The 13,737-nt window shown below is 37.0% G+C and overlaps 1 protein-coding gene across 3 annotated transcripts in view; it reads left to right on the forward strand.

The window, feature by feature from the left end:
- The window catches only part of MANSC1 (MANSC domain containing 1), a 96,202-nt gene that overhangs the window by 36,376 nt on the left and 46,089 nt on the right, over window positions 1-13,737 (forward strand). For 2 of the 3 annotated variants that reach the window (XM_053718914.1, XM_053718915.1), the window contains exons 2-4: window positions 5,900-5,972; window positions 6,329-6,616; window positions 9,205-9,345. In XM_053718914.1, the coding sequence (XP_053574889.1) occupies window positions 6,403-6,616; window positions 9,205-9,345 (355 nt within the window). In that variant the 5' untranslated portion in view covers window positions 5,900-5,972; window positions 6,329-6,402. Of the gene's footprint in view, window positions 1-5,777; window positions 5,973-6,328; window positions 6,617-9,204; window positions 9,346-13,737 lie in introns of those variants that run through there. The other variant, XM_053718913.1, reaches the window with a different exon arrangement.

The raw sequence follows: 13,737 nt of genomic DNA on the forward strand, positions 1-13,737 counted from the left end.
TTGATAAAAAGATTATTAATCAAACATTGACATTTGGTTAGGAAGGACCCCATATAAAGTGATCTAGTAGGTGATTACCCCAACTTAATCTTTAAGAAAAGATGGATGCTGCTTCAGAGGCCCATTGTTTTCATAAGTCCGCTGCACATTAACCTGTCCGGAAATCATACCGATACGATCTGGATCAGTGATTTGCAACCTTTTTTTTGCCGTGGCACACTTTTTTTTACATTAAAATATCCTGCGGCACACCACCACCCCAAAATTGTACAAAATCACACATTGTAGCCTAATACAGGAGATATATATATATATATATATATACACACACACACACACACACTGTGCTGTGCTGTCATGCCATGCCTCCTACAAACTATACATGACATATTGACATTCATTCACAAACAATCATAATGATTGTCTGTGAATGAATGTCAATGTCATGGTTGTAAATGATGCCTGATGAGCCTGTCACATACCTACCAATATTTCAAAATTTGACAGAGGGACACCCCCGCACTGTTGTCAGTCTGCCGCGGCACACTAGGATCTCTCACGGCACACTAGTGTGCCACTGCACACTGGTTGAAAAACACTGATCTGGATGATTGACAGCCCCTGCTAGCGGTGTAAATCTACCCCACTGAGTAAAACGTAGCCGTCTGTTTGCCCCCAATACAGAGAGAACTATCTAGTGCAGAGAATCGTCAGAGGTCTGGTAAGATTCTCCGGGTTATCCCAGTTTTGAATCACTGTTGTCAAAACAAGGAACTATTTTACCACCTATATTCATCTGAACTGTTTGTGTTTAAATCTGTCATACTGAGGAACATTATTTATATAGACAAATTCATGAGATTTGAATTGTATGTGGTTGTGACAATTCGCTTGAATTGATTTAAGACATATAAAGTTGTATTTTTTTAAGCAAGTCTTTGGGACAATCCCCGATTGTATTCTTAAAAAAACACTCAAGTCAAAGTAAACTTTTATGATTCAGAGCATGTAGTTTTAAAGGAACAGTAAAGTCAAAACTAAACTTCTATGATTCAGATAGGGCATGCAATTTTAAACAACTTTCCTATTTACTTTTATCATCAAATTTGCTTTGTTCCCTTGGTGGTATTTTTGAAAAGCTAAACCTAGCTAGGCTCAAACTGATTTCTAAACCGTTAAAAACCGCCTCTTAGCTCAGAGCATTTTGAACGTTTTTCACAGTTAGAGAGTACTAGTTCATGTGTGTCATATAGATAACATTGTTCTCACTCCTGCAAAGTTATTTAGGAGTCTTCACTGATTGACTACACTGCATGTCTGTCAAAGGCACTTAGATAAGGAGGCTGTCTGCAGAGGCTTAGATACAAGGTAATCACAGAGGTAAAAAGTATATTAATATAACTGTGTTGGTTATGCAAAAATGGGGCATGGGTAATAAAGGGATTATCAGTCTTTTTAAATAAGAAAAATGTTGGTGTAGACTGTCCCTTTAAGACCCTTTTCAATTTACTTCCATTATCAAATTTTACAATCTTTTTATATTCACACTTTCTGGGGAACAAGATCCTACTGATCATGTGCACAAGCTCACTGGGCATACGTATACTAGTTTGTGATTGGCTGATGTCTGTCACATTATACAGTGGGCCTGCAAAATGGGAGGAAAAATAAATTTGTCACAAAAAAATCTGCATTTAAAGTTTCTATGATTTTAGTACATATCCTTAAAGGGACAGTTTACACAAAAATCACGGACCAATAGTAAATTACTGAACTAATGAAAGAGAGAGGGAGAATACAATTGGTCAATTTTAAACTTTATATTTCCTGCTCCTGATATTACGCTGGATAGGACTGACACTCCCCAAATTAAAGGGCTGAGCTGTGCTTGTGGCTTCTCAAAGCAAAGTGTGGAAAACAGCATCAACAGATATGTGGCTTATGGGGCACGGAACCCAGGATCTGCCTTATCCTGCAAACACTCCAAGTAGAAATAATGATTTGTTCCAGCCACCAATAATTAAAAGACCTTTATTTCTTCATTAATGGGGTCTTAGACAAACATACGTATGTTTGTCTAAGACCCCATTAATGAAGAAATAAAGGTCTTTTAATTATTGGTGGCTGGAACAAATCATTATTTCTACTTGCTGTGCTTGTGGCTAACACTCCCACCCACCAATCGTATACCATATGCAAATCTGAGCTGACTCGAGTAGAATGTTGTATACAACATTGTATGCAGTAATATCTATATATTTTATTGTGTGTTCATCTATTTTACAAATATCTACTTCTAGCAGAAAAAAACCCCATTGTGCCCATGCTCCATATAGCAGAGAACAGCAATGTGTGCAGCAGCGGCCTAGGGCAAGTCTATGCAAAGAGCCCACGGAATATTTAGCATAGTCTTCAGCTGGGCTAACAAAACAGAACATTATGCTAGTATACATTACAAATAGAAAGCTATGTAGGCACTTGTTTCTAATAACTGTGGCCTGACATCATTCTCTCTAAGTATTATGCACGCAAGTGATCAGATCGATCAACAGCGATGCATGCACTATAAGGAACTCCGCTGTTGATCGATCTGATCACTTGCATAATACTTAGACAGAATGATGTCAGGCCACAGTTATTAGAAACATGTTCCTACATAGCTTTCTATTTGTAATGCTGTACAGCATTGGGAAATAAAATGCGATTTTGTGTGGCGCAGCTCCGTGGTCCCTCTAGCAATGACATCACTGCTAGGGGGCGCATGCGCTGTGTTGGTACTTAGTTAGAACTGTGTGGCAGCGCAGCCAGGAAAAATTCTAAGGGGAATAGGCAGGACAGATCCAAAACAGACTTTTTTGTAAAAAAAAAAAAAAATATTTACAACGAACGATCAGTTTGTATATTGATTGATCAGCACCAATATATTTAATTATTTAAGTACTTTACTCAAAAATGTAACATATTTTTCAAAACTGTCCCTTTTTTAACCCTGCTCTTTTTCGGGAGGGCATCTCAATAGTTGTTTTATTGTTTTAACATATTATACTGAAAGCTTGAAAAGCATGCAACACATTAAAGGGACAGTAAAGTCATAATTGGACATTTGTAATTAAACATACACGATTCAGACAGAGCATACAATTTTAAACGACTTTCCAATTTCCTTCTGTTATCCTTTGTTGAAGGGTTTATCTAGGTAGCACCTGGGTGCTAGCTGCTGATATGTGTGTGTGTGTATATATATATATATATATATATATATATATATATATATATATATATATATATATATATATATATATATATATATATATATATATATATTGGCTCACCCATGTGTTCAGTTAAAATCCAGTAGTGCATTTCTGCTCCTTAAAGGGACAGTCTACACCAAAAGTTTTCTTATTTAAAAAGATAGATAATCCCTTTATTACCCATTCCCCGTTTTTGCATAACCAACACAGTTATATTAATATACTTTTTACCTCTGTGATTACCTTGTATCTAAGCCTCTGCAGACAGCCTCCTTATCCAAGTGCTTTTGACAGACATGCAGTGTAGTCAATCAGTGAAGACTCTTAACATTGTGCTCACTCCCGTGAAGTTATTTATCTATATGACACACATGAACTAACACTGTCTAACTGAAAAACTTTTAAAATGCTCTGAGCTAAGAGGCGGTTTTCAACGGTTTAGAAATCAGTTTGAGCCTAGCTAGGTTTAGCTTTTCAAAAATACCACCAAGGGAACAAAGCAAATTTGATGATAAAAGTAAATTGGAAAGTTGTTTAAAATTGTATGCCCTATCTGAATCATGAAAGTTTAGTTTTGGCTTTACTGTCCCTTATAAACAAATGATAGCAAGAAAACAAAGCAAATATAAGTTAACTGGAAATTTGTTTAAAATTGTATCCTCTGCCTAAATCATGAAGGGGAAAAAAGGTTTTATGTCCCTTTTAATGTGATTTGCAAGATAGATTAATCCATATTATTTTGAACTAATCAAATTCTGCAAAATGCTACTTTTATTTCAATACTGTAGCAGTCATTAGCAAGATTTTTAAATGGACAGAGGCTGTATTGTTCAAGCACGCATTTGGCAGCCCATCGCAACTGTGGATGACGGTCTGCACCATTGCTTTACACACAAACATAATCCACAGACTTACAATTTTAGGTTTAACTGTTTCAATCTTGGAATACTTGGTAGACAAAAGTGTATATAATGTATGTTTGCTAAAAGGGTAGTATTTGCATGAGCACTGTACAGGAAGGGGGGTTAATTCATGGAACTGGAATGGATTTCCAATAGAGAAGGTAAAAGTAATTACTATGTTGGAATTTGATAAAGCTTGGTATATGTATAAAGCTGTACTGAGAATTAATGAAGCCCACACTTCAAAAAGGGCAGATTAGATGGACCTTATGGTTCTTACCTGCTGTCAATATCTCTTGTTCTGTTAAATTTTTATTTATTGGGCTTAGTAGTTGCTTTTTTGCTAAAACTCTTCTCACTGAATTCTCAGTTTGCTTTTATAGCTAGACCTATTGGAAGACGCAGGATTCGTCATACCACATCTACTGGCCGATCAGGTCTTTCCAGATGCTTTTTCATCTGGAAATTTTACATCACACTTCTACTTGTGCAGGAAATAAAATATTTAAAATGTTGGCTTGGGGAGCAATAGCTTTTCTCTTGCTTTGTTACTTTTAAAGGGACAAAATGAATGCTAAATATAATGATGCATTCAAAGAAAAGATTAGTCTGAGAATAGCATGTAGATGTTTTTTTGTTTTGTTTCATTAGCTGTTTACATATTGACAAAATAAGTGTTATTGTCTATAAAACAATGGAAGCTGCCATGTTGTAACTTAGGTTACCTTCACTGCTGTGGCCAATTAGGGACAGTTATAAATAGGTCACCACCAGAGTGTGCAGCCAATGGCTGTGTGGAATAAAACAGTGTTCTGCACTACCATTTCTAACAGGAACTGAAAAGCTCACAATTTCAGAATGGAATTACAGAAAAAGGGGACAAAATAAACAATGACAGTATATTGCAGAGTGTGTGTCTATGTGTATATGTATGTATATTATAAGTATAATGTTCTCATATATATATATATATATATATATATATATATATATATATATATATATATATATATATATATATATATATATATATATATATATATATATATATATACACATACATACATACATACATACATACATACATACATACATACTAAAAATATATATATATATCATGTTATATTACCATCTCAATGTGTTTCATGTCCCTTTAAAGGTTTAAATGCATTTCAGTGGTGTAAACAGGGATGTTTTGTGTTATTGGGAGGCTTTTTGAGATTCTGTGTTAAGTGATATAAACATTTTTGTTTCATCTAGGAGACCGTATTTCATAATGTCTAATAAAATATACAGTATATGCATTTGTGTATATAGAAAGTGTTTTTATGTTTGGATTTAAATTCCCATGTACAGAAAATTCACCTCTTCCTTCTTTTTGACACATGTTCATTATTTGTGCCTGTTGTGCTATTGTGATCTGTTTACAATTATTCTTTATTTACATCAGTAATTATTTATTTAATAATTTTACATCCCTACAAAATGATTTTTTTTTTTCTGCTTATGAGCTGACAACCTTAATAGGCATATTTTATAAATGCAAACATAGGCGGGGCATGTCTAAAGCTTTTATTTTGAAATGTACTGCATTAGGGATGTGCCTTAAATTCTGTAAATATGCTGCCTCTGCACTTAGAGGCGTTCTGTGAAGTCTGTTTAGCCGGACTTGCTAGGGCACAATCGGCTCATCTCTGCTAACTCTTAAGGAAATGCTTTAACATCCTGTTCTTCCATTGATAGATTGAAGCAAGCACGGAACTCCTACTGTAGTGAAGAGGGCAGCTATGTTGTGGCTGGCACTGGAAGTGAATAAGTAAGTCACAGGATAAAATAAGCATTATGTAGGAACTAGCTAAAGTCCAAGTAGTGGTGTTTACTGCTCCTTTAATTGTACAAAATAATTGACTTAAAGGGACAGTCTAGTCAACATTTAAACTTTCATGATTTAGATAGGGCCTGCATTTTTAAACAACTTTCCAATTTACTTTTATTATAAAATTTGCTTTGCTCTCTTGGTATTCTTTGTGGAAAGCTAACGCGCCTCTTATCTCAGTGCATTTTGAAAGCTTTTCAAACTTAGATACTTAAATTAAACCTATTTTAAATAAGAAATATAATATAAGCAATATGTTATTAATGTTTACTGATTTTCTGATTGTTGTTTTATAGGGAGGCACAACCTAAGTTTCTACAATGAAACATTAACTGATCTGATTCTGAGCCGTGCCCATGCTGTACTCAACATGAGGTTTAGTTGGTGCTGGCTGGCATGGGCTCTGCTCTTGTTCAGAGCCCTCACTTTGTGTGAGGCCCAGCAGTGTTACACACAGGCATTTCCAAACATGGTGATTGATATCAAGAAGGCAGTGGAAAGCGGCGTTCGTGGCAGTGACCCCTTTCATGCTCTAAGTCCAGAGGATTGTATGACTGCATGCTGCAAGGAGCATACCATAGCAGGTAATATTTTATTCAACTGAAAAGTTTAGTTTTTGGTTATATATGAAAAAAATATTTTGCTTAATGATCTTGGCCTATAGCAGTGCACCAGGTGGTTGTAATTGTTGGTGTGTGCCGTGTATGTATGTATTTTACATATTTGCTTTTAGTATTTGTGGTTTTTAGAATATATATCTTAAAGGGACATTGAACCCAAAATTTTTCTTTTGTGATTCAGATAGAGCATGTAATTTTAAGCAACTTTCTAATTTACTCCTATTAGCAAATGTTCTTCATTCTCTTGGTATATTTATTTGAAAAGCAAGAATGTAAGTTTAGATGCCGGCCCATTTTTGGTGAACAACCTGGGTTGTTCTTGCTGATTGGTGGATAAATTCATCCACCAATAAACAAGTGCTGTTCAGGGTTTATAAATAAAGATTGCAAGAGAACGAAGAAAAATTGATAATAGGAGTAAATTAGAAAGTTGCTTAAAAGTGCTTGCTCTATCTGAATCATGAAAGAGAAAACAATTTGGGTTCAGTTAGTGTGATGGATCAACCACTGATCAAGATCTGTTTTTGACCACATTGTCTCAGTGGTTACACTGTTAGATATTGGTCCTGTTTGTGGTCAGCTGCCATTTAAAGTATTTTTATTTAAAGCTATACCCAACCTACTCATCTCATGGTGCATTTATTTTCCTAGGCTTGTATTGTATATTTAAAGACATGCAACCATTTTTTTTTCTTTCTTTCTTTCACAATTCAGATAGAACATGCAATTGTTAACAACTTTCCATTTTACTTCTATTATAACATTTACTTAATTCTCTTGGTATCCTTTGCTGAAGGAGCAACAGTGCTTTACTTTATTAACATCTAGCCAGCCAATGACAAGAGACAAATGTGTAGCCACCAATCACCAGCTTCTTCCTACTAGTGTAGGATACGTACATATCCTTTTTCAACAAAGTATACCAAGAGGATAAAGTAAGTTTTAAAATAGAAGTGAATTTAAAAGGGTATACAATGGCAAGCTCTATTTGAATCATGCAAGTTTAATTTTGAATTTCCTATTCCTTTAAGCTTTTGTGTCCATGGTTTGAAGCTGCAAAATGATTGGATAAAAGTATTTTACTATGGTAACTGCACAAATAAACACTTACTAATATAAGGAAGGGTGGTACTTCTGCAAAATTAAATGAATAAAAAAGAATTGAATAAAATAGAAGCATCCTGTAGGTAAACACACATGATTAGTATTGTTCCTGAATACTAGATGCACTGGAGTGTTACTAAGAAAGTGTCTCTCCTTAGCAATGAAAGGACATTGCTGTTGACCACTACAAACCGCAGTTTGTATTCATGCATTGAGGGCTTGTAATTTTAACAGTATGTGTAGAAAAAGACTAGTGCTGCTAAGCTGATTGTTGATTCTGAATATTAGAATCCTTCATATGGAAGGAGGTGCAGAGACCTTAATCAAATTTGTATGCAAAAGTATAGAAAGAAACAGGTCAACTACTATCCTAAATAAAGGATATCACTCATAGAGACAGGGAATTCAGCACACTTAGTTTTTTTATTTTTAAACCAACACCTGGTTTCAACTATTTCTTATATAAAACACACCTTCACTATAACATACATATACACATCATACTTAGTTCCTAAAGATTATGCAAAAAATGGCACTCAAAAGTTCTTGGTATGGCTTGCCGGGCCTGACTGCAAAGTATAGTTGTCAAGCAGCTGTTAAAAGTTCATGAATGTTAGAATGACTTAAAGAAGCACACTGCAGTGTTAGTTGTTCATTTGGAACGCCAATTAGTGACAAACGAACAGTCCGTACTTAATATTGCAAACATAGATAATTCATCTCACAAACAAGGGTTATGTGTGTGCAAGTAAAGACGCATAGACGTCCTGCAAAGTGTCTGTAAAATTGTGTATACCTCTCTTCCCAGCATGTAGTGAAGTGAAGCGGACTTAACTTTGTTATTCGGCTATACTTACAATGCTCAGCCGCGCATGGGCTAGTCTTACCCACGACCCTTTGGATATATTCTGGAAATACCGCAACCTCTGTTGCCTTCCTGGAATCTTATTGGAGTTTTCTTTAGTCGCCAGTACCACCTTCGTCCTTTCCACGTATCTTTGGCCTCGGTTTGCTGCTAGCTTCTTGTTGGTCACTCCTCCTTTACAGCGTAAAGATGCCGCGGCACAAAGCTTCGCTGGTAGTATTAGGTGTTGGAACTTACGCACACCACTGCTTGCGGGATAGCAAAACTTTGTATGAATCGATGATTGTCAAGGACTTTTGAACGGGCAGTTTTTTTAGCCATTTTTTTTGCATAATCTTTAGAAACTAAGTATGATGTGTATATTTATTTTATAGTGAATATGTGTTTTATAAGTGTTTTTGTAATCTACGTGAACAAAGAAATAGTTGAAACCAGGTGTTGGTTTAAAAATAAAAAGAACTAAGTGTGCTGAATTCCCTGTCTGAGTGATATCCTTTATTTAGGATAGTAGTTCACCTGTTTCTTTCTATACTTTTGCAAACAAATTTGTAATTTAACAGATTGTATTTTTATTTGTATCCAGGTGACAGAGACTGCAACTTTTTCATATTCGACACCAGGAAGATGGGTAGAAATCCAAACTGTTACTTGTTCAGTTGTCCAAACCCTGACGATTGTCCTATGACACCTTCAAAAGGTGTCATTAGTTACAGCCTGTGGCCAGGTCAGTATGCTTTAACACATTTATTACTAGAGAAGTCTGGGAAGTATATTGGGGAAATAACATGTTGATATTTAGCTGCTTTACTGTAACTCAGTGAGAGGAAAATAATTGTTAAAGGGACAAACACAAGACATTTCTATTGTGTTGCTATAGAACAGGGGTCAGCAACCTTGGCTCTCCAGATGTTTTAGAACTACATTTCCCACAATGTTTAAGTGTCTAAGCATCATGTGAAATGTAGTTCTAAAACTGGAGAGCCAAGGTTGCTGACCTCTGCTATAGAATAACATATCAGCCAAGTCTAAACTTTTTTAAAACAAACTAACATTGTTTTTATTGCTTTTAGTTTTTAAATCTAGGCTTTTAGTCTGCAGACATTGTTTTGCAGTTGTTATCTGATAAAGCCAATTGGGGGAATATATGATGCAGGGTAATCCTTGTGAAGTCGGCACGGAGCATTTCATGTTCTAAAAATGAGAAGATCTTTAACCCCTTAACGACCACAGGATGTTCTATGCCGTCCTAGTCGCACTGGGCTTTAACGTCCTTAGGACGGCATAGAATGTCCTAGCCTTTTATCTGTACTGAAGCCAAAGGCGCTTCCCGAATGGGATAGTGAGCTGGAGGGTGTGCCTAGCATCACAGGCACTCCCCCCCCCAGACATGATCCCATCATTGAAATCACACTATCGCATGAACGATTGCGCGATTTAAATTTTTAACCTATATGTTTTCATCAGAACTTTGTTCCGATGTAGACATAAATCCGGCCGTTAAGGGGTTAAAGGGACAGTATACACCAATTTTCATATAATTGCATGTAATAGACACTACTATAAAGATGAATATGCACAGATACTGATTAAAAAAATCCAGAATAAAAATTTACTTTGAAGCTCCTAATTTAGCACCATTGATGAGGTTAGGCTGGGACACCCACTGAAATGGAAAACCATGGAGAGCAAACCCCCCACCTTCCCCTCTCCTGCATATGAAAAGACCCATTAGGAAAACAGGAATCTGTAGACATGAGTATACATCTAAAACTTTAGGGCTTGGTTAAGGAATCTGAAAATCAGTACAATATTATTTAAAAATAAGTAAAACTATACATTTTTACAAAAACACTCCCAGTGGGCCTATATAAATGGATCATCAACAAAACATGTATGCAAAGAAAAATCTAGTGTAGAATGTCCCTATAATTCAGAGTTAAATTCCCTCTGAATCCCAAAACAAGGATACCATAACCTTGCTAGTATTTGTTTCAGACACCATTTCTGAGGGGGTAGAGAACTGTTTCCTCCAGTGCTTTAATTGAGCTTTTGTCTCAAAATGGTGTATCCATTAATCATCAGTTTGCCTTTGAATTCTTGTAAGAAGTTCTTGTGAACTTGCCATCTGTGTTCTAATCTGCAGCCAACATTCAGGTTACCCATTTTACTGAGAACTTTATGTCCACAGCATCCTCTAAATGTGACTGTACTGCGCCATATTTCACTGATTTTGTGTTCAGCTATTTTACGTAGTCAGTCTTCAGTCAACCATTTTATGTTGTGACTGGAGTGTGGGTCATCTTTTCATAATTTTCTACTCCCAACCAACACCACCTGAACTGTTGGGTTAGATGGAGCAGAGTCTCCTAATGTATCAGCCCAATTCTTATGGATTTCTAAATTGTTTTGTTTTTTTCTATCAAGTATCTCAGGGGTGTCCAATCTTTTGACTTCCCTAGACCACATTGGAAGAAGAATTGTCTTGGGCCACACATAAAATACACTAGTGATAGCTGATGAGCTAAAAAAAATGTCCGTGCATAATTTTCGCAATATCTGCCATCACAGAGAAGCAAAAAAGTCCTTGCATAATAATCTTAATTATGCACCTCCCCGTTCGGAGGGTCTTTTAAAATTGTCGAGCAGGTCCTAAGTTTACGATCACTCATATAGTAAATGTACATATCTAAGTAATAAAACTTTATTTCTCCAACATAGGTGTGTCCGGTCCACGGCGTCATCCTTACTTGTGGGATATTCTCTTCCCCAACAGGAAATGGCAAAGAGCCCAGCAAAGCTGGTCACATGATCCCTCCTAGGCTCCGCCTACCCCAGTCATTCTCTTTGCCGTTGTACAGGCAACATCTCCACGGAGATGGCTTAGAGTTTTTTAGTGTTTAACTGTAGTTTTTATTATTCAATCAAGAGTTTGTTATTTTGAAATAGTGCTGGTATGTACTATTTACTCAGAAACAGAAAAGAGATGAAGATTTCTGTTTGTATGAGGAAAATGATTTTAGCAACCGTCACTAAAATCCATGGCTGTTCCACACAGGACTGTTGAGAGCAATTAACTTCAGTTGGGGGAACAGTGTGCAGTCTCTTGCTGCTTGAGGTATGACACATTCTAACAAGACGATGTAATGCTGGAAGCTGTCATTTTCCCTATGGGATCCGGTAAGCCATGTTTATTCAGCAAGTAAATAAGGGCTTCACAAGGGCTTATTAAGACTGTAGACTTTTTCTGGGCTAAATCGATTCATTATTAACACATATTTAGCCTTGAGGAATCATTTTATCTGGGTATTTTGATATAATAATATCGGCAGGCACTGTATTAGACACCTTATTCTTTAGGGGCTTTCCCAAAGCATAAGCAGAGCCTCATTTTCGCGCCGGTGTTGCGCACTTGTTTTTGAGAGGCATGGCATGCAGTCGCATGTGAGAGGAGCTCTGATACTTAGAAAAGACTTTCTGAAGGCGTCATTTGGTATCGTATTCCCCTTTGGGCTTGGTTGGGTCTCAGCAAAGCAGATACCAGGGACTGTAAAGGGGTTAAAGTTCAAAACGGCTCCGGTTCCGTTATTTTAAGGGTTAAAGCTTCCAAATTTGGTGTGCAATACTTTTAAGGCTTTAAGACACTGTGGTGAAAATTTGGTGAATTTTGAACAATTCCTTCATGTTTTTTCGCAATTGCAGTAATAAAGTGTGTTCAGTTTAAAATTTAAAGTGACAGTAACGGTTTTATTTTAAAACGTTTTTTGTACTTGTTATCAAGTTTATGCCTGTTTAACATGTCTGAACTTCCAGATAGACTGTGTTCTGAATGTGGGGAAGCCAGAATTCCTATTCATTTAAATAAATGTGATTTATGTGATAATGACAATGATGCCCAAGATGATTCCTCAAGTGAGGGGAGTAAGCATGGTACTGCATCATTCCCTCCGTCTACACGAGTCTTGCCCACTCAGGAGGCCCCTAGTACATCTAGCGCGCCAATACTCCTTACTATGCAACAATTAACGGCTGTAATGGATAATTCTGTCAAAAACATTTTAGCCAAAATGAACACTTATCAGCGTAAGCGCGGCTGCTCTGTTTTAGATACTGAAGAGCATGACGACGCTGATAATAATATTTCCGAAGGGCCCCTAACCCAGTCTGATGGGGCCAGGGAGGTTTTGTCTGAGGGAGAAATTACTGATTCAGGGAACATTTCTCAACAGGCTGAACCTGATGTGATTGCATTTAAATTTAAGTTGGAACATCTCCGCATTCTGCTTAAGGAGGTATTATCCACTTTGGATGATTGTGACAAGTTGGTCATCCCAGAGAAACTATGTAAAATGGACAAGTTCCTAGAGGTGCCGAGGAATGGGAAAGGCCCGGTATTCCTTTCGTCCCTCCCCCCATATTTAAAAAATTGTTTCCTATGGTCGACCCCAGAAAGGACTTATGGCAGACAGTCCCCAAGGTCGAGGGAGCGGTTTCCACTTTAAACAAACGCACCACTATACCCATAGAGGATAGTTGTGCTTTCAAAGATCCTATGGATAAAAAATTAGAAGGTTTGCTTAAAAAGATGTTTGTTCAGCAAGGTTACCTTCTACAACCAATTTCATGCATTGTCCCTGTCGCTACAGCCGCATGTTTCTGGTTCGATGATCTGATAAAGGCGGTCGATAGTGAGTCTCCTCCTTTTGAGGAGATTATGGACAGAATCAATGCTCTCAAATTGGCTAATTCTTTCACCCTAGACGCCACTTTGCAATTGGCTAGGTTAGCGGCTAAGAATTCTGGGTTTGCTATTGTGGCGCGCAGAGCGCTTTGGTTGAAATCTTGGTCGGCTGATGCGTCTTCCAAGAACAAGCTACTTAACATTCCTTTCAAGGGGAAAACGCTGTTTGGCCCTGACTTGAAAGAGATTATCTCTGATATCACTGGGGGTAAGGGCCACGCCCTTCCTCAGGATCGGCCTTTCAAGGCAAAAAATAAACCTAATTTTCGTCCCTTTCGTAGAAACGGACCAGCCCAAGGTGCTACGTCCTCTAAGCAAGAGGGTAATACTTCTCAAGCCAAGCCAGCTTGGAGACCAATGCAAGGCTGGAACAAGGGA

Source organism: Bombina bombina, chromosome 6 (assembly GCF_027579735.1).
Source record: "Bombina bombina isolate aBomBom1 chromosome 6, aBomBom1.pri, whole genome shotgun sequence".
Classification (NCBI taxonomy): domain Eukaryota; kingdom Metazoa; phylum Chordata; class Amphibia; order Anura; family Bombinatoridae; genus Bombina; species Bombina bombina.